Raw genomic sequence first — 25,159 nt, 5'->3', positions numbered from 1 at the left:
ATTGCTTTCTGTGGCATTTGGCTTTCGCTAAACATTAATGTGCGGACGCGGTTTGCTTAGTGCTTGTGCAAGTGTAGTTAAATGGTTCGCGGTAACGCCTTGGCGGCAAGCAACCTATAACTTTAATTTTTAATACTAGTAAGTACCTAGGTATTAGGTACTAGTATTATAAGCTAAATTAGCTCAATGACTTTTAGAAGGCTTGAAAGAACGAATATATTTTCTAGTATAGTGTGCCCGCGAGGGGGAAGGGGATCCAAATGATTACACACGTCCTTCCTTAAGTAAAGTCTGTTTATTACTACTCTCTTTGCTACCACACCTCACTAGTTCATATTTACTTAATTAAAAGGTTTTTTTTGACGTGACAACGTCTTATAATTCGATAGAGCCGGCTGCACGCACGAAAAAACATGACTCATGCGGCGTTACCTCGCTCTGAGGTAACGCCGCATGAGTCGTTCCTTGTAAGGCTTGAAGTGCAAGCGCGAGCGCGGAACGAGCGACAAAGAAGCACAATCGGCCTTTGTTGTCACGTACAACTATCGTCAGTAAACCGACTTTACAGACAACCAATTTTTTTTTGTTGTTTAATTACTTAACTAGTTGAAATTTGATAGCTGGAGTGATTAAAATAATTACTTACTACCTACCTAGTATGTATACCTAATAGAAATATTTACAAAATTACTCTAACCCCTAATAATTAGGTCAAATAAAACGCTCATTTTTGTTCACTCTTCAACAGTTGTGCAGGTAAGTAGTTCATTCTTACAGGTAGTCTATCTTGCCCACTCTTCCCTTCAATCATAAAATTTTATTTCATTATAATTTATAAATATTTTGGCATGGTGGATTATTATTTTTTTGTCTCTCGTCTGGCTTTGCAAAGATTAGCCAATGTCAAGTTTGTAGTTATTTGTAACAAGTTAGGGACTACATATAAGTATGGACCCCGTCTGTTGTATAAAGCGCTTTAGAGCGCTTCCCAGTCAGTTTTAACAAAAAACAAACACTCCAAAAGGCAGAGCACGCCCGCGAGCTAAGACCAACACAGACGAAGTCCTGGATTATTATTATACTTAGTGTCCAAACCTACTGGGTTATTCCGCTTATTTACGTACAGATTTTAAAGGTACCTACCTACCCATATATTATATTAATTTGTTGATTAGATAAATTTATGCAAATGACGTAAGGATTCTGACTATCAGTGGTTTTCAACAATAAAACAAGCAAATCATTACAACAAGTATCTTATTATTTTACAATAATTAATGAGTGATGTTTTGCATTCCTTTTAATTCGATAAAACCTAGTTCGTTCATTTCGTTCGCCGTTGTTGGCCAACATCGGGACATATAAAAATAAATGCTATTTAATTTACATTTCGATCGTTAGCTATACCTATCTATTTAGCCACATTTACATAAAGAGAGTGTTCACAATGTTCATTTTGCAGTCGTAGTACGCTACTTACGCTATTATGTGTACCTAAGCGAAAGTCTTCAGAATTCAGATGTTTCAAAAATCCAAAAAACTCGCCTGCAATTCAATATATAGGTACGAGTAGGTAAAGCGATTGTTATTATTCTTTGTACGAAATCGTTTTGTTTTCTTATTACCTATATTAATTTATTCTGCCTATTTATCATCAAAGGCTGCAGTATGGAGCTTCATAAACAAAAGCACAAGAAAGTAGTAGGTACTTACAAGAAAAACTCTCTTTAGGTAAATGGGACATTTTTAAATCGATGTCGCACTTAAGGGGAAGTGACGATTGGGACGGTCTGTTCGCGAGGCTGCTCGTTGTTCGTGATCTCAGGCTCAGGCTGCTTGACTGGACCAGTTTTAGTGATGGGGATAACTCTTTCACCAGAATTCGGGGGTGGGCGTTTAGGTGCCGTGATTGTGAGGACTCCATCCGAGGACAAGGTGCTGACTAGATCGGTGAGCTCATAGCCTGGGGGCAGGATGTATCTGCGGGTGAACTGGCGGGAGATGAAACCATGCTCGTCTTGTTTCTCCTCGTGTTTGCCTTCGACGAGGACGGAGTTGTTGGTGGCTTTCACTGTGATTTCTTCGGGGGTGAATTGTTGGACATCTAGGATCACCTGGAATTTTAAGAGGTTTACTGTTATTTTGTGTTTTAAAAAGATGAGAAGACCTCTATAGTTCTACCTAAACCTATATTTGGCTGATACCTGTTAGCTTGCGAATCTATTAATTTTAAATCGATTTTTTTCTCAACTCTGTCATCGTAATCTTATGGTCTTTTTCGTCGAAGTTGTTAGTCCATTGATCAAGGGAAGATCATTTGCTTTCAACTTGAAGTTAAAGTGTGGTCAAGTAATGGCTCTCGTTACTAAAGAAACATGCAAGACTAGACACAACGTAGCAAATAATGCTTCTTTAATTGACTGAGGGTTTGACTTTTCACTGAAGTTAAGTACTTGGTGAATTTCAGCCCGCGTCGGTTAAATCTCCTTTTAAGTTGATGGTAGATAAAGACTCCTGCCGTGCGAGGCTGTTTCTCCAACATGGCCTAAAATAGGAGTTCCCGAAGAGGGGACTCGAAGGGAACGAGGAGAGGGACAACAGCTCAACCCTCTTCAAGTCCATGCCAAAGTGCTGGTGCTCTCTGAATAATAATTCTTACTTTAAGACGTAATACTAACCTCAAATTTCTCCTTAGTGAGGTTGATAGTAGACGAGGACTCCTGCCGGGCGAGGTTGGTCCTCCACGGTCTGAAGTAGGAGTTCCTGAAGAGGGAACTCGAAGGGAATGAGGAGAGGGAGGACAACAGCTCGTCCCTCTTGAGGCCCATGCCGAAGTGCTGGTCCAGCAGCTTTGATGGACGCTCCCAGTCGTCCCACCAGTCGCGGAATAACAATGGGACAATCGACATCTGAAAGAGAGAAAAAAAAACGAATACTAGGGGTTTTTTGGTAGGTACCTACCTAAGTACCTAGTGCTGGACGCTGGTGTCAGGTAAGATAAAAAGAGTTCTGGACGATCGCGATAGTGGAAAAAGTCAAGTCCTTTGCGTCAAGGTGCTTTCCTACTACGCGGGGAGCGAGACTGAGCGACCTCCATTTATTTGTCTGATTTAAATCAAACCAAGTACCTACCTAATTTGGTAGGTATAGATAGCTATGTGGCCCATAGGTTTAAGTGATTAGGTGTAATGTGACTGAGAGATCCTCATTCACAATGATTTTAATTAATTCTCTATTCAATTTTGTTATTATGGTACTATCATCTTTAGGTCTCATTCAATATAATCTGTATAGGTAGGTATACCTAATTGCTTATCTCATAAGTAGGTAGATATCAACCAAAGAATTGCAAACTAATATGGGTAGGTACGAATGGTGTTGGTGAGATTTGATGCCTTGAACATGGACCGAATTATAACATAGCAAAACACATAAAACTTTTTAACAACTAATTTATCATCAGCGTCGACAATTCAACACCGAGATAAACACAGTTGTTTTCCAGCGCTTATTTTCGGCGATTACGATCTTGCGTCCATCCATCATTGCGCTCTAAAACTGTGCTATTATTGAAACAAAACTGCAATGCACCAAACATCTAGAAGAGAGAGCCAGCGCGTGCCAGAATTTCGTTATTTTATAAAAGCTGAAAGTTTCTCTGCGTAATAAAGTCCTCAGCTCAGGAAGGAACGATCAGCATCTATGAATTTTGGATCATGGTGGCTTTGGAATATATTATAACAGGTAATAAAGGTGTAAAAAAAACCGGCAAGTGCGAGTCCGACTCGCGCACCGAGTGTTCCGTACTCAGGTATTTTTTCCGCATTTTGCACGATAAATCAAAAACTATTATGCTTAAAAATAAATAAAAATCTGTTTTAGAAATACAAGTAAAGCCCTTTGTGGGTTGACTGCACTGATGTTGACAACCTCCTCATATTTTGAAATCGGTAAATAGATAATAGGTAGCTACTTAGTTAGGTACTTAATTGACCTTCCCTATCAGATAAAAGTAATTTGGGCCAACCTTCGAGCATATTTTGTCAATATTACAAAATCTGGAACGGTTCCATTCAAATAGGTAGATATTAAACAGTTATACTTAGATCTGATGCAACATCATTGTGAACTGATTCTCTCAATACGAAAGCTTTGCGACGAAAATTACGTTTGTTTTGTTAGGGATGAAATTAGCTGATGCACCTATTTGTGGATAATGAGTCATGAGGTTGAATCTATTTCTATAATCTATAGTAGATTCATAAGCGACTGCCCACTTTGATCAATACAAATTCAACTTTATATTTTTATGCCAAGCAGTTACAATCGAAGTAAATTCCCACTTAGGTTCTTAAATTTGTAGATCTGACTCCCAAACGAGGTAGGTAGGTACGCATTTTGGGAATATCTTTACAACTTCGACTCCCGTTGGCGTCTCTCGTTATCATAATTCACATATCTAATCATCATCTAAATATATAGGAAAGATTTGTTTGCTTGTAATCGATAAAGTCTGAAACTTTAGAACTAATTTTAATAATAATTAATTCTTTCGCCATTAGAAAGCTATACTTTATCCAGAAGTAACATTATAGGCTCAAGAGAATCTGCATTCCGAACTGGTGCAGGTCACAGACGTTACATACAGACACTTGGTAGGTAGTTCTGCAAGAAATACTTCCACCCTGATCAAAGCCGGACGGATCAGCTAGTATCTACCTCACCAAAATATGTACGGAACCCAAAAATAGCGAGGCCCGACTCATACTTGACCGGTTTTTAAAGGCTGGATTTTTGAAATTGCCACGGGGGCTAAGGCGAAGATAATAATATCAAGTGACGAATTGTGGATGATAACTGTTTATTCTAGATGAAACTAATTATACCCTTACAAAGGACAATAAGTTTTAAATGAGAAAAGAGCCAAAAAGGGAAAACATTGCATTCTGTCTGCGAAAGTTCCGTAAAAATCGGTACAGCCCTTTTTTAATACAAGCAAAAAGTGAAGTCTTCACACAAAATTAATTAACTATCTTCTAAGTTCTAACTCACAATACCGAAAGCACACTTAACTAAAAAATTAAACTGAAAATCAAGTCTGTGTACCTACTTTGAAGCCGGGGAGGGTCGCTAGTTAAATATCTTTAGATATTTAATGTTAAAAAAAGCACCACGCACTCAAACCTTCGTCTGTTTTATAAAAAAATAAACAAACAAATAATTAAAATACCTTTAGTGTTGTGTTATGTTCGTTGCAGGCGCGCGCTGCGAAGTGCTCGTGGCTCGTGGCTCGTGAGACTACAGTCCGCAGTTTCAGGACGGATTTAAATAGAACTCTTCAGCGGCCCACACGGTGACTCAAGCGAACACCTTGAACTTGGCGATCGTAGGAACACCATGCGATAAACAACGTTTTTTTTCAGCTGCTGATACAAATATGAGCCTGAAAATCTGCGGATGGTAAGATGATTCTAGACGTAATATTATCCATACTACTTAACACCACAGTTTTACGATAGTCGTAAATCTGTGCTAATACTAATTCATACTAATATTATAAATGCGAAAGTGTGCCTGTCTGTCTGCTAGCTTTACACGGCCCATCTGCTTAACCAATTTTGACGGGTACAGGCGTTTTTAGTCTATGGATAGTACCATTAGTTTCCATCCCATGATCAACCTAAACCCTAGATACCTAGGTATTTATTTTATTGTTGCTTCTATAGAGTATTGAAAATTCCAGCATCTAGGCAGCTACCTACCATTAATGTCATAGATCAAAAAATTAAATTAGATTATATTAAAATTATTGAATAAAACTAATGGTCACCATAACGATGATCAATAAGAATGACGAAAAATATGCATTGAAAAAAGTAGTTGGTGTCTTTCGAGAATAAACGTAGACTTCAGAGATTGTGGGTGGAATGATACGAGGGTCGAATTTAGTTCCATAATTACATTCAAACGAAATTCCTCCGAACACACGCGATGTGACGTAGACGATGACAGTTCATTAACTCCTAGGGAAATTAATCAATCGCTTAAAAATAGATCAATAGAGACGCTTAAATCACTAATGTCGGAACACCTGGCTTGGGTTCAGTGAAATGAATCAGCTTAGCTTTGGCGCAACTTTTCAATGAATCAAACTCCGAACATTGTTCTTTTTAAGGTATTATACCTACCTACTTACATCGTCTTTGAATATTCAAAAACCTGCGATATATAATATGGTTGTTTATCGATGTATGCTGAGCAAGCAGGGCAGGCTGAGCTAAAATAAAAGAGACAGTCGAATAGATAGGTAGGCTCGAATCTTTTATTAAGGTCCTCTCGCTTGGGTGAGATACGAGTAAGTTACCATTGGGATGTTTGTATGATGAGGCGACAGATTTTTTTATAATATTTAACTTGTCAACTCACAATTTTTGAAATGTTTCCAATGTTACCCGTGACTACTGTTTTTTATGTCTATGGTTAGAAGCCAATACTAAAAAAACTTGAACTGACACCATATTGACACTGACAGTAGTGACAACATGAGTGACAATGACATTGACATTTAACACGCTGCTTTTGACAGATTGCTTTTCAACCGTTTTGTTTGTGATTTGTGTTTTGTTGTTCAAATAATTAGGTATAAATGCAAAATACAAATCCTTATTTAAAATAAATTCAAAGTAAAACAGAATTACTGTACTCAAGTGCAATTTCAGTGCCATTTACATAATATCATCTAAGAAATTTAGAACGTTACAAACATAGACTATCGTGTAGCGACCGGTAAATTATTGTTATCTCACTATTCTATATAATTGCGATATGCCGATAGTATTACCAATAACCGCAATTCAATACGTATTACTTAACACGCCAGTTCGAAATGTTGCATAGGAAATCACCATACCGCAAATTGCAAACGGAACACACACCTAAAAATCAAGCTACGTAAACAAACAGTTAAATCTATCCGGTCAACTAAGAAAGGTTCTTATTGTGCCTTGATTATAAAATATTTTAAAGAAATAACCTCGATAAATTCAAACTGTTCATGGTAAAGAACCTAAAGTTATTTTCAACATGTTGTCCTGGATACAACATAGATGGACAGCCTTGTGGCTCCTTATAGCATCCCATGGTGCTTTGTGCCTATTTTTGTATGGCTTTTTTCCACTGAAGTATCATTCGGGAAAACTGGCTCATATGGACGACCTTCCCAATTTCATAAATGGTGTGAGGTAAGTTTGCAATTTCTATTTTATGACACAAATATATTTTTAAATATACTAACATACTAATCAATTAGTAATCACACTAATATTTTAAAGGCGCATGTTTGAGTGTGTGTGCTTGTTACTCTTTCACACAAAACTACTGGAGGGATTTGGCTGTTTGGAATGAATTTTATTAATATATGGGCTACTTTTGTCCCATAAAAATCCATGGTTCCACATTGACAAATTCATTGAAGCATCATCTAGTTATAAATAAAATACTAATTTGATCCCATAGTCTTACTTTCAATAGAATTTTTTTAAGTACTTAAATATGATCACTTAATCGTATTTTCCTAATAATTTGTTATTCCATTATATAACTATTAAATAGATACTAAAATATAATTTGCTTCTTATCAATCTGGAATATTATATTATATATATCAACTGTCAGAGTTAACTAGAGTGAAGGAACTTTTGGTTTGATCCTGAATCGACAGTATGTTGAATATAAGCCTAGGTTCCATAACTTCCACACCATAGTACAGTATATAACATAATGTACTTTTAATTTTTTTTAATTGATATGGTGGCCATTTAGAAATGCACCAAAAGTTTTTTTTTCCCCCTCCCCTTTCCTTCCAAGGGGGAAAAAAATTCCCCTTTCCTCTCCAACTAAGCGTCAGGCTTGTGCTAGGAGTAGGTACAACAATAGTGCAACAGGCTGGGTTTGAACTGTTGACCTTTCGGTTTTCAGTCCACTCCTTTACCGGTTGAGCTATTGAGGCTCAAGTTAATTTAACTGTCTAGTATCTAGATACCTATTATGGTTCATGAGATACAGCCCAAAGAAGTGGAGGTTTAGTAATAGTTCCCTGTAGGAAACCCACAAAAATACTGAAAATACTCTTTTTCTTTATTAACAGTATTGATGGTCAGGAAGTGTATAATTCTGGTGAAAACAGTGTCATTCTGATGGTGATAGATGGCTTGAGATATGACTTTGCAACTGAAGAATACATGCCCTTTATGGGAGAACTATTGAAAAATAAATCTGGATGCATCTATGTATCTGTCGCAGAGCCACCTACAGTTACCATGCCTAGGATTAAGGTAAAATTACATTTTTCACTATGTTATCAAAGTTACTATAAAACATATGGTAAGTTAATAAATAATTTAAAACAGTAAGGACAGTCTTTGTGACCCTTGACCTTACCATGAAAGTTGTGGCATCAAAAAGCAATGGGGATTCAAGGAAAATAAGTTCACAAATCCCCATTGATGAGGATTGTCAATGGGGATTAGTGGAATAACCCAAGCAACATTGCATTTGAATGCCATGCAGAGTAAAAACAAATAAGGGGTATGGAACTAATGAAAACTGTCATACTCTTATTATTTATTATTATTATTAAAATTATTTATGTACACCTAACTGATCTACACTGACTTTGTAATTCGTATGAGTGGAGTTATTGAAAATCTTTTTAACCCCTGACCCAAAAAGAGGAGTGTTATAAGTTTGACGTGTGTATCTGTGTATCTGTCTGTGGCATCGTAGCTCCTAAACGAATAATTCGATTTTAATTTAGTTTTTTTGTTTGAAAGGTGGCTTGATCGAGAGTGTTCTTAGCTATAATAATAATCGAAGAAAATCGGTTCAGCCGTTTGAAAGTTATCAGCTCTTTTCTAGTTTTTTAGAGAGGTTTTTGTGTCGCGGTTTTTTAAATTTTAAGTTATTTGTAAGAGTTTACAACTGTATATTATAAAGAAAAAATTCATGCAAAATTTCATTTTTTCTAGACTTGTCTAGATTATTTAATAGTGTTAAAATCACAAGACCAAAGAAAAAATTTCTTTTGAGTTAAAAAATAAGTACTTGCTATGAAGAATTCTGTTGTTATAAGATTTAATTGATATTCTCCATTTTTTTTGAAGTCTTTTTTTTTGGAATAGAGATAGATTTAAAGAGTTAATTTGCTGTTATAAAGTATACAGTTAAAGTAAAGTATACACATAAACTTTGTTTATAGTGAGTTAAATTGCTGTTATAAAGTTAACACATAAACTTTGGTTAATTTAAAATGTTATGCACAGTCACCAGAAAGGAAAAAGGAGAAGGCACAGTGGAGGCGCACAATAAACTTCTGGAGGGATATATTCGCAAGTGTCACTTTCTGTAATTATATCACTGCTTTGCTTGTGTGGTGTTGCATCCAAAGAAAGAACTTATTGGTTTAAGGCCACTCCTATTAAAGTTAATCTCAGTACCGAAGTTAGTGTTTTGTGCATTTTTGTAGCTCCACAAGTTAATAAATCCATTTGGAACACCTATTAACTTAATTATTTCAGATTTCAGTTCCAAAAACTGCTGAAATAACTTATATGTAGGTAGTAAGTTTACTAACTATGGAACTTAAATCCGAAAATTCAAATCCCAAACTTCAATAAGTTTTTTCTTTGGTGTTGTGATTTGTAACATTATTTATTCATTTTATGATTACATGTAATTTAATTTGCTCCTGTTTGTTATTATGTAACACAGACTATTGGAAAAGATAGTAAAGACATTGCCACTTTATAGAAAAGCAAAATTTAAGTAAAATGTAGATTACTGAAGCACATATTACGCAAGTCAATGTCTATCCAAAACGCACAAAACTGGCTTCACTGTTTTGTTATTATGAGCCTAATTTTTTCTATAGTCTGTGGATGTATGTAGATAGATTTTTATTAAACTTAAAAAAAAATTAAACCATATCACATTCCAATCAGTAGTCATCATCACAATCATCATCATCATCGCCGGTTCACTACTAAGCAAGGGTCTCTGCTATGTTACGAGAAGGGTTGGGCCATCGTCTACCACGCTGACCAAGTGCAGATTGACAGACTTCACTACACCTTTGAGAACATTAAAAAGAACTCTCGCAGCCATGCTGGTTTTCTCACCATGTTTTCTTTCACCTTTATAGCAAGTTTGATTGCTTAAATCGCACATTATATATCGACGGCTTAGAATGAAAACCTCGTAAGTGTAAAAGAAGTAACTTTTCAAGAGGAAAAAAAAACTGCGTGCTGTAACTAACAGAAGCGAGTATTTACGAGTTTCTCATTTAATGTCATAGATGGCGTTACGAGTATCGAATGAACAAATTAGTCAGATCAGGATGTGCGTTGCGAGGTTTTCTTCCTAGAAACGCAATAAAATAAATTTTAGCTAAAATGCATTCCCGAGGATTTCACTCTAAGACGACGATATATTTATTTTCATGTACCAAAATTGTAGTTACAAAGTTGTAATAAATTAAGCTAAATACACTGGAAATGCTTATCTCTAAACAGAGATTTCTTCCAGCTTCCCGTTGCTAGGTTACTCAGATTAAGAGATAGACGTGCGCCCGGGATTAAACCCCGGGCCCTCGAACAAGAGGCCGACGCCTTAACCACTAAGCTATCACCGCTTATCACTGCAATCGATAGTAATGCATTTAATTAGTTCACTTCCCATTGCAATAGTTCCTGTCTGATTCTATCTGTAACTTTATAGCGTACTGAGTAATAAATGGATTGCAACATTTTTCAGCAATTGCATTGAGTACCTATATTTAATGATGTAGGTAATGCACAGTAATTCTCGTAAATTGTATGCTTCATTAATCTTCATATTATTTCCTAAGTATTACCATTTATTTTTATTGAATACTAGAGGATGCCCACGGCTTCGCCCGCGTGGATTTCGGTTTTTAAATCCCATAGGAACTCTTTGATTTTCCGGGATAAAAAATAGCCTATGTCCTTCCCCGGGATGTATCCCAAGTTGTACCAAATTTCATTAAAATCGGTTCAGCGGTTGGGCCGTGAAGAAGTAGCAGACAGACAGACACATTCGCATTTATAATATTAGTATGGATTTTTCGTAGTATGCTATGTACCACATAGTATGTTATACTCTATTTGCGAAAAGAAGTTAGTATAGCGCGTTCTCTGTTACGTAATCCCATACAAATGATAGAGGCAAAAATCTGCGTGGGTGTAAACTGTAAACCATTTTGAATCACGAACCAATCACAAACATGTTTTCAAAAAATATTCGAAATTCAAATAAGAATAAATTATGTACCTACCCACAATGTGGCAAATAAAATATTTTTATTATTTATTTTATATACTAGCTGTGCCCGCGACTTCGTTCGCGTGGAATCAGCGCGCTTTATATAGCCACGGACGCTCAGGCGCGAGGCGTGTAGTACGTACCTACTCTGTACGTTAAAAATGTTCGCCGTGATTTTTAAATTGACATAACTTTTTTATTTATGAACCGATTGACATGAAATAAACACTAAATGTTAAGTGAAGCTTACTACAATATATTAATGAAAACCGTATCTAAATCGAATAAGCCGTTTCTGATATTAGCGTGCACAAACACACAGACAAACAGACAAAAAAAATTACAATTTCGGGTTCGGCATCGATATAATAACAACCCCTGCTACTTTTTTTAAATATATTTCCATTGTACAGACACCACTTTTCTACAATTTTATTATATGTATAGATTATTATTATTTATAGTTTCAAACGAGTTTTCAAAATGGTTAGTTTCTACTGAGATTTTTGTCTATATTATCATTTGTATGGAATCACGTAACAGAGAGGGCGCTATACTTCTTTCCGCGGATAGAGTATAGGAGTATAGGGGTATAGGATTACCTGGTAGGTACCACACCTGTTTGTGACCTGCATGCTATTGACGCCAAGTTGTATCTTGTAGTTGTGGTCTTGGGGCAGTTTCAGAATATTATGTTTTTCTGCACTCGTTTTGACACACCCATTTCACGCTTCAAAAAATAAAAGCTCATTCCGGCGTGTTAAGGGTCTAATTATTTTTAATTCAGTGATGATTTTGCAAAATACTGATTTGGATTCTCGATTTTATTTGTATAGAAAAGCATCTACACAAATAAAATTATTTTAGCATTTTAATAATACCAACATCACATTAAACGCTTAAAAAACAATAGTCGTTTTTTTTTTAAAATTAATAATCTGGCTTGATAATCCAACAGATTTCATTTTCCAGGCCATGATGACAGGCAGCGTGTCTACGTTCGCAGACGTAGCGTTGAACTTCGGTGCGCCTGCAGTTAAAGGAGACAGTGTGCTGCGAGTGGCTGCATCAAGAAAACGGCGATCTGTCATGTATGGAGACGACACGTGGCTTAGACTGTTCCCTGGTCTATGGGCAGACTCTGATGGAACTACTTCCTTCTATGTCACGGATTATACTGAGGTTTGCAATGTTATATTATACCATAGACAATAGACATATTGCGTTCATATTACATGGCGTACAAAATTCATGCTCGGCGATGAGTAAGATAGAAGATACAAAACGCATGAGAGTAGAACAAATAGCGCTCTACAAATGTGATCCAAATGTTGTAGTTTTAAGTATAGTTTCTATTTCCTTTTGGGTAATAAGTAATTAAGAATAAAGAATTAAGATTAATTTTCTAACCGAAATTATGTGCCAAAGTGAAAAATATGTACACATTTAACATGACAATCATTAAATAATCTAATGTAATGAATAAAATAGATCATTGTGTAACGACCCTAGATTTTACACCAAAGTGTTATAAAATTATATAAAAATAATATTAAAATTTTTGCTTCAATTTTATCAAAATCAGGTCAGTGAATACTTGTAGAGATGTACTTACACATACGAACCTAAAATTAATTCTTTTAGACGTTTTAATCTTAATGTTGGCCGTCCGCACTTTCGAAAAGAGGCAAACACCGTTTGGCATGTCGGTGATGCAGCGGCGCGATCGACCGCGGTCGAATTGCGTCGCGAACGATGTGTGCGCGGGCGTTAGTGCTCGAGAGTCGAAATCAAAACGTGAACGACGTAACCCCACGGTGGGACCGCGTGCGTTTGCATCGGCGGCGGTGTCTGTGTGGACGTCGTAACGCACGGAGATAATCAATTTGTTTAACTTCTATACTGGGGCGATACATAAAGTATATATTAAAGAATACTGAACACGGACCAAGTTGGTGCTTGGAGAGAAACACTCTAAGCAAATATTCTAATAGAAGGGACCACTTTAATTACACAGATATATTTGTTATATAGGGGCGATACCTCCTAAGATCTAAAAGCGATTTATGTTTGAACTGTTGATGACGTGGCTGCTCAGGCGGGGAGAACCGCGTGTCCTCCGGATGTTCGGTGATCTTTGCTTGAGATGGCTTTCGGTGATATTAACTAACTATCTGACATATGACAGAGCGCGTTGGAAGAAACTTATGCGAGGGAGGACCCTAGTGCCTTTGATGCTTTGTGAATCCTAACTGAGGAGAGTCCTAGTGTCTTAGGCGCTTTGTGAATCCTTTGCTGAGATGATTCTAATGTGCTTTAATAACAGACTGACCACAGAGGGCAGGTAATGCTGCTGTTCTGTTTGTATTCTGACATTTGTTGGAATACTTAACCGCCTTGTGGTGGTTACCCAATATTAATAACATACCCATACAAAATTACGCTAATGCATATATACTGAAGGTTGGGTTAAGGCCTGTGGATATTCCTGCAGTGAGTCTGACCCGTCCTTGAAACCTATTACAGGTCTGTAGTGGGAGGGCACCACTATAAAAATGCTATTTCAGCTTCGGCTGCAACGTGGGATCATAAGTGGCACGCACCACTTCCTAAAGTATGCTTGCATACGCTGCGCTGTTTATTTGAATGATGACGTGTGTGTGGGGGGGAGCTACTGTTCATTGGTATTTTATGTGCCATATTGATCTCTTGATTTATCGAGGGTCCCAGTATGACGATGGGATACCAAGGGAAGGCAGAAGCTCACCGTACGTGGCGTGGTGGAGCTACGTACCATCATTCACTCTAAACCCTTTTTACGCCAATTGGGGTGAATGGTGTCGCTACACAACTTCTTCCTTTACGAAGGAAGGAGCACACATACACACACACACGTCTAATAAGTAGGGCTCTTTATAATGTGTTGTCTTGTAAGGCTGTCTCATGATCCTATCATAGTTTAATTCGGTCCTAAGCGGGAACACACCTTTTGATTCTTGAACTAGCACTTGTCTCACCATACCAAATGATAAATAAATATGCATACACAAACAACACACCTTCAATACTCGAACTAAGTTCGCATTGGCAATAGTCTTACCGGACCGAATGCATGGGAGATGTTATACGCAATCACACATTTTCAATACTTGAACTCTATAAAGTCGTTTAAGTCTGATGAACTCATTATTTCCGACGCTCTAAAAGTTCTTGGTTTATTATGGACACAACATCACAAGGGGTCCTACCGCTACACGATACACGTGCCACTTTAAAGAAATTGTTTTAAAATGTAATCTTTAGAAAGATCCGAAGGAAAAATAGGGTAGAGTTTTTTAGGACCCCGTTAGTTCAGTTACAATTGTATTATAGTAGAACTACACTAACAATTCAATATCGTTATTTATACTCATTTTTTGGGATCATCTTCACAATCGCTTCAGAAAAGTTTCACTTAGGTCAATCCTTTTAGTAAATAATTTATCAAATTGTAGTCTATCATTCTTAGTCAGACAATTTTTCAGGTAGATAACAACGTAACGCGGCATCTAGACAAAGTGCTCACGCCAGATGAAAACAAAAAGCCCACCTTTGACTTCTTAGTACTCCATTACTTAGGGTTGGACCACATCGGGCATTTAGAAGGTGCTAGAAGTCCGAAAATTAAGCCCAAACTATTGGAAATGGATGAGGTGGTCAAGAAAATATATACCGCTATGAGAACATGGGTAAGTAATTATTTTTTTAATACCAAACTCCTCAATTATATATTTTTTTGGTTTACATTAGGTATAGGTACTTAACAATAAATCAGTGAAAATAAAGTCATGACCATTGTTACACACTGTAATCATCATCATGGTCGGCCCATTGCCGCCTCACTACTGAGTAAGAGTCTCAGAATGAGAAGGGCTTAGGCTATGGTCTGCCACACTGGCCCAGTGTGAATTGGCAGAGTTCACACACCTTTGAGAACATTACAGACAACTCTCAGGCCGCAGGTTTCCTCACGAATCACGATGTTTTCCTTCACCGTTAAAACCAGGTTTCGGAACTTTTCGGAAATAAACCTGGCATCGAACCCCGGATCTCTCGAAAAGAAGGTTGACATGTACAAACGATAAATGCAAAAATCTTAGTGGGCGCTAGCTATTTCGAGTCACTAACCAATCACAAATGTTTTCTAATTGAATTTCGAATGTTTTTTGAAAACATCTTTGTGATTAGTTGGTGACTCTGAAAATGGTTAACGCCCACTGAAATTTTTGCCTCTATCATTTGTATGGGATTACGTAACAGAGAAAGTGCTTTCCTAACTTCTTTCCGTGGATAGAATATTGGCTATCGCCGATTTTGCCGATGCTCTGTTGTTGTTGATTATTTATCTGCTCTACTGGCAAGTGATGATGCAGCCTAAGATGGAGCGCGTTTGCCTAAAAAATGTCTTAAGTACTCTTACTTATAAATACTCGTAAGTCGTAGGTACTTACCTATATTAAAAGTGGACGGGAAAACTGATGCGGAAAGGGCTTGCCATATCCTAGCGATACGGTTCGAATTAGAAACGAGAAAACAAATCGCTTCGTTCCTACGTGTCCGTTTAATTTCGACTACATACATCCAACCTTGATGATGCTTTGCGATATTATAAAACTTGTAATTTGTAGTAATATAGTATACTAGCTGATACCCGCGACTTCGTTCGCGTGGATGTAGGTTTTTTAAAATTCCCGTGGGAACTCTTTGATTTTCCGGGATAAAAAGTAGCCTATGTGCTAATCCAGGGTATAATCTAACTCCATTCTAAATTTAAGCCCAATCCGTGCAGTAGTTTTTGCGTGAAGGAGTAACAAACATACACACACACACACACACATACAAACTTTCTCATTTATAATATTAAGTGTATAATTGTAGTAATTGTAAGTGTGTTTGATATTGACATTTTTAGGATCGTACAGGGATATTGTTGATCTGTGGCGATCACGGGATGAGGGACGCCGGGGGACACGGCGGAGCGAGTGTTGCTGAAGTGTTGGTGCCATTAGTGATGATCAAGAGCGACAATTTTCAGTGCCCACATCCGTGAGTACCTGTATCACACTTCACACTTATAATATTATAAAGGCGAAAGTTTGTATGTGTGTGTGTGTGTATGTTTGTTACTCTTTCAGGCAATAACTACTGAATGGATTTGGCTGAAATTTGGAATGGAGATAGATAATATCCTGGATTAGCACATAGGCTACTTTTTATCCCGGAAAATCAAAGAGTTCCTACGGGATTTTAAAAAACCGAAATTCACGCGGGCGAAGCCGCGGGCATTTTCTAGTTTATATTATAGTAAAGCCTTGGTCAAACAAATTCTTTTTTCAATACCTTAAAACTAGATTTTGGAAGGTTTGGTACTAAAATATAATATGTATTAATATAAAATGTAAATGTATGTAGATAGTATATAGGTATTTTTAATGACAATGATCCAATGTTGTTTATGTTATACATTATGTATAATGACATAAATATTTTTTATGTCAAATATATTTTTACACATTGAAATAAAATATTTATGAGCAGATGATTTGTGCGTATTGATATAAACACTTACTACTTTTATGCATCTATATTAAACTACTACTTCTACTTATAGGTTAGGTCCAGGCCCAACAGTAGCTCAAGTAGACGTAGCGCCCACAGTAGCATGGCTACTGAACGCGCCTATACCGGGAGACAGTACCGGCAGGATACTACCCTCGCTGCTACCTGCGGATATGAGACAGCATCTCTATCTCTTGCATGTGCTAGCGGCGCATAACGCCAAACAAGCTCTGCCCGCGGACACAGGTAATTGTTTACTGCGCAAGTATAATAGCACGGCTACTGTCTACGTCAATTATACCGAGGTACAGTACCGGCAGGGTACTTACCCTCGCTGCTACCCGCGGATATGAGACAACACCTGTATCTTTTGCATGTGTTAGCGGCGCATAACGCCAAACAAGCTCTGCCCGCGGACACAGGTAATTGTTTACTGCGCAAGTATAATAGCACGGCTACTGTCTACGTCAATTATACCGAGGTACAGTACCCGCAGGATACTACCCTCGCTGCTACCCGCGGATATGAGACAACACCTGTATCTTTTGCATGTGCTAGCGGCGCATAACGCCAAACAAGCTCTGCCCGCGGACACAGGTAATTGTTTACTGCGCAAGTATAATAGCACGGCTACTGTCTACGTCAATTATACCGAGGTACAGCACCGGCAGGATACTACCCTCGCTGCTACCCGCGGATATGAGACAACACCTGTATCTTTTGCACGTGTTAGCGGCGCATAACGCCAAACAAGCTCTGCCCGCGGACACAGGTAATTGTTTACTGCGCAAGTATAACAGCACGCCTACTGTCTACGTCAATTATACCGAGGTACAGTACCGGCAGGATACTACCCTCGCTGCTATCCGCGGATATGAGACAACATCTATACTTCTTGGACGTGCTAGCAGAGCATAACGCCAAGCAGGCTCTATCCGTGGATACAGGTAACTTAGAGGAATATCAGGTATAGTAGCACGACAACTGACTTCGGTAATAGTAGGGGACAGTACCATCAACCGGCAGTATACTAGCCTCGCTACTACTCGCGCATAAAGACAATATCTCTACTTCTTGCACGTGCTAAACGCCACGTAGCTAAAAACTTATCGACAAACTAGCTTATTCCCGCTACTTCGCCCGTGTGGAGTACACAAATTTCAAACTCCTACTTTACCCCCTTAGGGGATAAAACAGGTAATTTTCGAAAATCCTTTCTGAGCGGATGTCTACGTCATAATAGCTATCTGCATACCGAATTTCAGTTCGATGCGTCCAGTAGTTTGAGCTGTGCGATAATAATAGATCAGTAAAACAGATTTTCCTTTATTTATTTTTGCAGATAACAGATAGATTGATTATTTCGGCCGTTAGTTAACTGGCTTTTCACTCGAAAAAAGTATATCTGATTTTGAAAAAATCCGCTTTTAACATCAAGAATGAACTATATCATGAAAGTTCAACTTCTATCTGTACAGAATTCTACAAACAGTTCAAACGCGCCGAGTCACAATTCGCCCACTTCCTCTCTACGGGACAGGAGAGCGCGGCCAAAATCGCCAAAGATTTCTACGACGAGTCGCTGAAAGATATGGCCAAATACCTCACTGAAACTACCACAGAGTTCGACATGTTTGCTATTGGAATCGCCATTTTTATGCTGTATGTTGTAAGTATTGCATATATTTTTTTAGCAGTTATTTTTTAAATTTTTGATAAATTTTCAAAAATATCTATCCAGTCACAAATAGACAGTATAAACCATCAAGTATAATTTTTCAATAATATCTAAACAGCCGTATGGCATGTGTCGATTGTCTCTAAAATAGCAATTCAGGTATTAGAATTGCGCCTGTCTAGCGCAGCTCCGCGCCATAAAACAGAATTGAATTGAATTGAAGTATTAGGAACGAATTGAATTGATTTAGGACTAAATGAACGTTTTTTTACCTTTCAGTTGACCGGAGCGCTTCTATGCGTCACACTTTTCTCATTCCAACAAGACCCACAAAGAAAGACTAGCGTAGTACGACACCATAGGTCCCAAGCAAGCACCTTCGTAGCCTTCGGGATCATTTTCTCCCTAATCTCGACCGTTTTACTCATTACCTGCTTTATATCGGAAACTAAAAGCCGATTTTGTTCCTTCAACCCGACTTGGTCAATCGCTTTCATTGGATCTTCTTTTGCTTTAACAGCGGCGTATTTTGTTATAAAATCGGCTATAGAAAGAACCAAAGATTTATCCGCTTTGAGGGAACTAAACGCAATTGACTATTTGCTGATAATTGGTACATTATTTCACGCTTGGTCGTTTTTCGGGACTAGTTTCATAGAAGAGGAGCATATGACGTGGTATTTCTTTTGGAATACTCTGATGTTCTTTATATTGGTGCGGACGATTGTGGTAGTTGTGATGTACTTTAGTAAGAAGTGGTCTGGGGCTACTGAGGTTCAAGAGAAACCGGATTTGGAGAACAAGATGAGCTCAGTGGGTATCAGTATCGTGCCTCAATGGGTGTTGCTGATTGCTTTGCACAGGTCAGAATAATTTTATTTAACAGTATAATTGACAATAGTTTGATCACTTGTCTGTCTGTATGCACGAATCTATTAGACTAATTAAGTTAACAAAATAATTTTAAAGTTATTTTAGAAAATAGGTGAAAATTGGCCATCATCGCCCTTATCTCCGAAACTACTGAGCCTAACAGTAAAAAAAATACATAAAATAGTTCTTTACTTATAGATTACAGGATATGTCATCTATTATTACTCGTTTGCTCCTCCTTATTTGACAAATCATAGAAAGTTCACACAATCTAAGATGATATACTACACATCTTTCCCTTCCATTTAACTCTTCAGGTACCTAAGAACAATGAATCAAACTGGCGACCGTTGGCTGTTCCTACCGGACACTGCGGATTGGCTGAATATGCCGGAAAACGCTTTTTATCTAGAAGCACATCTTGTTATAGGTATGTAATATGTATACTGAATTTAAATCCACATAATATTACCTCAAGCGTCCTAAGTGTTGTAAGTGCGCGTAGTAAAATAAATAGTCCAATCTGAACAGAGGCGTAGGACTACGTATTGTACAAAACCAGATCTCAGCCGGGTATTTAATCTTTAGTCCATAACCTACGTACATTAATCTTATAGGGGAGTATATTATGTAGTAAATAATACCTAATAATGCCGATAGACATTATTAGGTATTACTATTGACATTGACAATACAGCTGACGTTTAGCATTTACAAAGACTATGAATACTTATCATACTACGAAAACCGCTGTTGCAACTTCAGGTTGGACTACTTGTTTTGCGTGCAATTTTTCAATTTCAGTGACGAGGATTTTCAAATAGTATTTTCAAGTACTATTTGAAAAAACGTCACTGAATTAGAAATTAATTTTTAACCCCCGACCCAAAAACAGGGGTGTTATAAGTTTGACGTGTGTATCTGTGTATCTGTGTGTCTGTGTATCTGTGTATCTGTGTATCTGTCTGTGGCATCGTAGCGCCTAAACGAATGAACCGATTTTAATTTAGTTTTTTTTGTTTGAAAGGTGGCTTGATCGAGAGTGTTCTTAGCTATAATCCAAAAAAAATGGTTCAGCCGTTTAAGAGTTATCAGCTCTTTTCTAGTTTTCTTGTACAAAAGAAGGTTAGATAACCGTTAGGTTCATAATATTATGTCAATTGACAAATGTCAAGCTGTCAAGATGGACGTTGCCTAAATACATAATTATTTATTTGAAAATGACGTTTTGGAAAACTCAGATACTTTAGATCGTAGGCGCGGAATAGTCCAAGAAAATCAGTTCAGCCGTTTGAAAGTTATCAGGTCTTTTCGGTCTTTTCTAGTTACTGTAATCTTCACTTGTCGGGGGTGTTATAAATTTTTAATTTACACTTGTATTCTTTATCGTATAAACTAATTGCGGCATACCACAAAAACTTGAGGTGCGATTCAATTAAACATGAAACGCATGCGCTTAACATTTTAAACCTTATTTAAATGTTTCTAGTGAGAGCATAAGTATTTAATAGTATAAATAAAAATTTTACCAGGACTTTCGTTAAACTATGAAATTCCTCATTTAAGCTATTACTTACTATTTTTAAAGTGACACAATTTAAACATAGCATGTTTCTTTCAGGGACCGTCTTAACACTAGGCATATGCCTCTGGAACGTTCGATACATGAACAATTTCATGCAAATGCACTCCGCTATAACCGTTTCAGCGACGGCTTGCATCTTCCTCTACCGAATAGCAACCGATGCCTTACAAACTCGATACACATTCATAAAAACTTGGGACCCAGTCGTCATAGTCAACGTTTTCTGGGGTCTACTAATATTTCAAGTAATTTTCGAACTGGCGACATATATTGGCATTTTCACTAAATGCGGTTTCAAACCAAACAGCAACAGTAAGTTCGGTTATACGAAACCGAAAGCGAAAACAGAAGATTACTTCTACGACCAAATGGACGAACCGTGGAATATTGAGGAAGTGAAACTGAGTTTGGCTCGTTCGTTATCGCATATAATGTATAATGATATGATGCTGATAATCATTTTGCTGATGCGGCCCCATAATGTGATAATGGTGCCGAGTATATTCTTCACTTGTGTGATGACGTGCAAGTGTTTGGACCATAAGTTGTTGGACGCGCGGGCGGGCAGGCGGACGGAAGTCGCTGATGTTTTGAGCCAAGCGCTGGTACATTTGTGGATAGGCATCCTGTTTTATTTTTACCAGGTGAGATTTTAAAACAGTTAATTTAAATAGTGTCTCGTAAAAAAACCTCTAGACAATGGTGATTGGTCGATCAGTCGGCGCAGGTGCATGCTATTGGTTGATAAATTAACCCTTGCTTCCTGTTCTGTTGTTTGCCGTGCACTAACTAGTATACCGTTCTTACAAATGGCGCTCGAAATGATTTACTGACGAACCGAGTGTCTACGCCCGCACATTGGGTCTACTAGACTGCGTCACAGTTCACGGCAGTTAGGGGATTTCTAACAATACGATGGCTTTGACGTCACTGGCAGGCGTCAAATGTTAGTATACATTTGACGCAGGGAACCCCAAAGTAGTCCTATTCTTGATTTTACGTCATTATCGCCTAATATTTGACATATCGTCGATTTAGAGTCAAACCGGGTGTTCCCTCACTACTTCACTTTGACTGCGTCTAAAGCAGATTACGTATGACAGAAGTGCGGACACCAATGTTCCTTGGAACATGTTGTTACTATGAAACGCTGCATCGAGTGGAACATAATATTGCTGTAAGGAATTGTCAAGCATACATTCTATACAAATTCTGAACTCTAAGTTCCAAACCATCTACCTAATTAAAATTTTATAACATTTTTAGGGTAACTCGAACAGCTTGGCATCGGTGGACCTGGGCTCAGGTTACGTAGGTCTCCGGGAGTACAGCGCAGTGAAGGTGGCGCTTCGCATGGGCCTGCACGCATATGCGGGGCCTGCTCTAGCCGGTGCGCGGCTGTTCTGCGCTTTGGCCGCCGACCCATCCAAATCCTGGCAACAGTGAGTATAAATTCACAATATTAGTACAAGATTTAAATTATAGCCTTGCTTTCCACACATAGTAATATTATAACACTAGAGGATACCCGAGACTTCGTCCGCGTGGATTTAGGTTTTTAAAGATCCCGTGGGAACTGTTTGGTTTTCCGGGATGAAAAGTTGCCTATGTCAATTACAGGGACGCAAGCTACCTCGGTACCAAATTTCATACGAATCGATCAAGCGGATGAGCATTTAGGAATCCCGCAGGAACTGTTGGTTTTTCCGGAATAAAAAGTATCCTATGTCCTTCCCCAGGATGTATCCTAAGTCTGTACAAAATTTCATTAAAATCGGTTCAGCGGTTGAGCCGTGAAAGCGTAGCAGACAGACAGGTAGACACACTTTCGCGTTTATAATATTATATATAAATATATAATATTAGTATGGGTTAAATCTGAAGCAAACGGCTCAAAAATATACTTATTTTTCACAAACTCTATGAAGAGAAGACTCACAAACAATATGAAGAGAAGACAGTATTCGTGCGGCTCACATTAACTTTTGTATACATAATAGGTATATGCGGTAATAAATTAAATTATTTTTTGCTTTTTAGTGTTTGTGGTCATTGAAGTCAGTTTTTATTTTTATAGCAAACAATATACCTAAGTGGCCAATCATTGCGATCTGATTCGACTTGGCTCGGCGAGCCTAGTGGATGCCAGCCTTAATAGGCACTGATCAAGACACACGGCCAGTGTGTCTAAGCCAAGTTCTATATAATTTTACCACGGCTTTACCCATAGTAAAGTTACTTACTTACCTTCACCCACTTACTTTATCCTTTAAAAGCTATAAATATTGTTTCAACTTTCAGGTACTTACAGTCAGTATGGCGAGTTATAAACATCTTTGCACTGCAAAGGGTGTACCAGCTCGTTATATACTGCGTCATAGCGACGATATTCAGACACCATCTATTCGTATGGACAGTCTTCTCACCGAAGTTGTTATACGATTTCGTTGCGACCGTCTTTTCCATGCAATCACTTTCCACGATAGGCAATATAGTACTGTTAACGCACATAACTAGTTGGGTCGCTAAACTATTTACTTATAAAACGACGCTGTGATATTTTAAACAACTAATATGAGTATTAGGCTGGCCGCACTTTGATGCGTTTTAGATTAAATACTAGCTTTAGATTAAATAAATTAATATATTTAATAAAATTCAAATCTAATAAATCGGACAAACAAAAGGTGTACAATATTAGTACCTATTTTGAATAAATGGTTTTGTACCGAAGAAATTAATTAATTCATTTCTGATGTGAAGTGCAAAGGTTCGAGTACACACATCGAGTTTAGACATTCGTTAATTATTCTAAATCGCTTAGAAACCTCCAAATTCGATGTGTTTGCGCTAGTTTAAAGAGTGTTGTATTAGCATTATTATAATAATAACGCTAAAGCTCAAACCCTCGCCAATCTTTATAATCGCTATGAAAATAGCTGGACTTCGTTCATTGGTCGGTTGAACTCGCAGCGCGTTTCACAGCGGCTATAAAAATTAACGATAAATGTTTGTATTTCTTGTTACCAATTATCGCTATTTTTTAACCGACCCAAAAAGAAGGGGTGTTCTAAGTTTGACGTGTGTATCTGTGTGTCTGTGTTTCTGTGTATCTGTCTGTGGCATCGTAGCGCCTAAACGAATGAACCGATTTTAATTTTTTTTTTTTTTTTGTTTGAAAGGTGGCTTGATCGAGAGTTCTTAGCTATAATCCAAAAAAAATTGGTTCAGCCGTCTGAAAGTTATCAGCTCTTTTCTAGTTACTGTAACCTTCACTCGTCGGGGGTGTTATAAATTTTTAATTTTCACTTGTATATAAATCTATTTATTTTGAACAAAATGTAGACAAAGCACAAAGTTTTTTTTTAATCTATGGTGCGCTCAAAAAAGTAGTCCAATGTGAACACAAGGCATATTATTGCGCATTGTGCAAAAACAGATTTCAACCGGGCTCTTTAGTCATCTGCGCAAACCACCATGTTGCAACTTCACATTGGACTACGTGTTTTGCAGTCGCTGTACAATGTTGAACATTTTAGTTGTACAGACAGCAAAAAGCTAGCTTTGCATCCGACCATAGTCGCTTGTACTGTCGGGTGCAAACCAAGTCTTGTTGTTGTGTCTTTATGCTGGTATCAATGCGTTCTTATATCTAATCTAGTATTATTAGTTTAGTTTTATTTCAACAAATGAACTGATACATGCCATTCCAAACAAGTTTTTTATTTATATCCCACTAGTTGACGTATCTATATAGTATACTAGAGGATGCCGCGACTTCGTCCGCGTGGATTTAGGTCTTTAAAGATCCCGTGGGAACTGTTTGATTTTCCGGAATAATGCCTATGTCAATTACAGGGACGTAAGGTACCTCCCTCGGTACCAAATTTCATACAAATCGGTTAAGCGGATGGGTTTTTAGGAATCCCGTGGGAACTCTTTGATTTTCCGGCATAAAAAGTAGCCTATGTCCGTCCCCGGGATATAAGCTAACCCTGTACTAAATTTCGTCAGAATCGGTTAAACTGTTGGGTCGTGAAAAGGTAGTAGACAGACACTTTCGCATTTATAATATTAGTATGGATACC

At 37.7% G+C, this 25,159-nt stretch overlaps 2 protein-coding genes across 4 annotated transcripts; one reads left to right on the top strand and one right to left on the bottom strand.

Annotated features, from left to right (window-relative positions):
- Window positions 1-1,240: 1,240 nt before the first annotated feature.
- On the bottom strand, window positions 1,241-5,383 carry LOC123875973 (protein lethal(2)essential for life-like). Its single transcript, XM_045922114.1, has 3 exons — window positions 5,231-5,383; window positions 2,679-2,909; window positions 1,241-2,114 (listed from the first exon to the last, which is right to left on the bottom strand). The coding sequence occupies exons 2-3, from the start codon at window positions 2,907-2,909 to the stop codon at window positions 1,764-1,766; spliced, it is 582 nt and encodes a 193-aa protein (XP_045778070.1). The 5' UTR covers window positions 5,231-5,383; the 3' UTR covers window positions 1,241-1,763.
- Window positions 5,384-6,582: 1,199 nt separating this feature from the next.
- LOC123875951 (GPI ethanolamine phosphate transferase 2) lies at window positions 6,583-24,109 on the top strand. 3 transcript variants are annotated; one of them, XM_045922064.1, is made up of 13 exons: window positions 6,583-7,241; window positions 8,147-8,333; window positions 9,321-9,386; window positions 12,310-12,519; window positions 14,862-15,065; window positions 16,289-16,422; window positions 16,988-17,181; window positions 18,414-18,604; window positions 18,893-19,476; window positions 19,804-19,916; window positions 21,108-21,715; window positions 22,338-22,513; window positions 23,373-24,109. In XM_045922064.1, the coding sequence occupies exons 1-13, from the start codon at window positions 7,084-7,086 to the stop codon at window positions 23,626-23,628; spliced, it is 3,081 nt and encodes a 1,026-aa protein (XP_045778020.1). In that variant the 5' UTR covers window positions 6,583-7,083; the 3' UTR covers window positions 23,629-24,109. The 3 variants fall into 3 exon arrangements, with proteins under 3 accessions (XP_045778020.1, XP_045778021.1, XP_045778022.1); XM_045922065.1 differs by lacking the exon at window positions 9,321-9,386; XM_045922066.1 differs by lacking the exon at window positions 6,583-7,241 and having other exon boundaries at window positions 8,317-8,333; window positions 9,321-9,402.
- Window positions 24,110-25,159: the final 1,050 nt, after the last annotated feature.

Source organism: Maniola jurtina, chromosome 20 (assembly GCF_905333055.1).
Source record: "Maniola jurtina chromosome 20, ilManJurt1.1, whole genome shotgun sequence".
In the NCBI taxonomy this organism is placed as follows: domain Eukaryota; kingdom Metazoa; phylum Arthropoda; class Insecta; order Lepidoptera; family Nymphalidae; genus Maniola; species Maniola jurtina.
The sequence above is the reverse complement of the archived record's forward strand: the minus strand, read 5'-3'. Positions and strand labels throughout refer to the sequence as shown.

Bases quoted from the DNA above. Each gene is read 5' to 3' on its own strand.
- LOC123875973 (XM_045922114.1), bottom strand. From the start codon at position 2,909: ATGTCGATTGTCCCATTGTTATTCCGCGACTGGTGGGACGACTGGGAG. The intron at 2,115-2,678 runs GTTAGTATTACG...TTAAAATTCCAG, and splicing joins TCACTAAGGAGAAATTTGAG to GTGATCCTAGATGTCCAACA.
- LOC123875951 (XM_045922064.1), top strand. From the start codon at position 7,084: ATGTTGTCCTGGATACAACATAGATGGACAGCCTTGTGGCTCCTTATA. The intron at 12,520-14,861 runs GTTTGCAATGTT...ACAATTTTTCAG, and splicing joins ATGTCACGGATTATACTGAG to GTAGATAACAACGTAACGCG. The intron at 16,423-16,987 runs GTGAGTACCTGT...TTCTACTTATAG, and splicing joins AATTTTCAGTGCCCACATCC to GTTAGGTCCAGGCCCAACAG.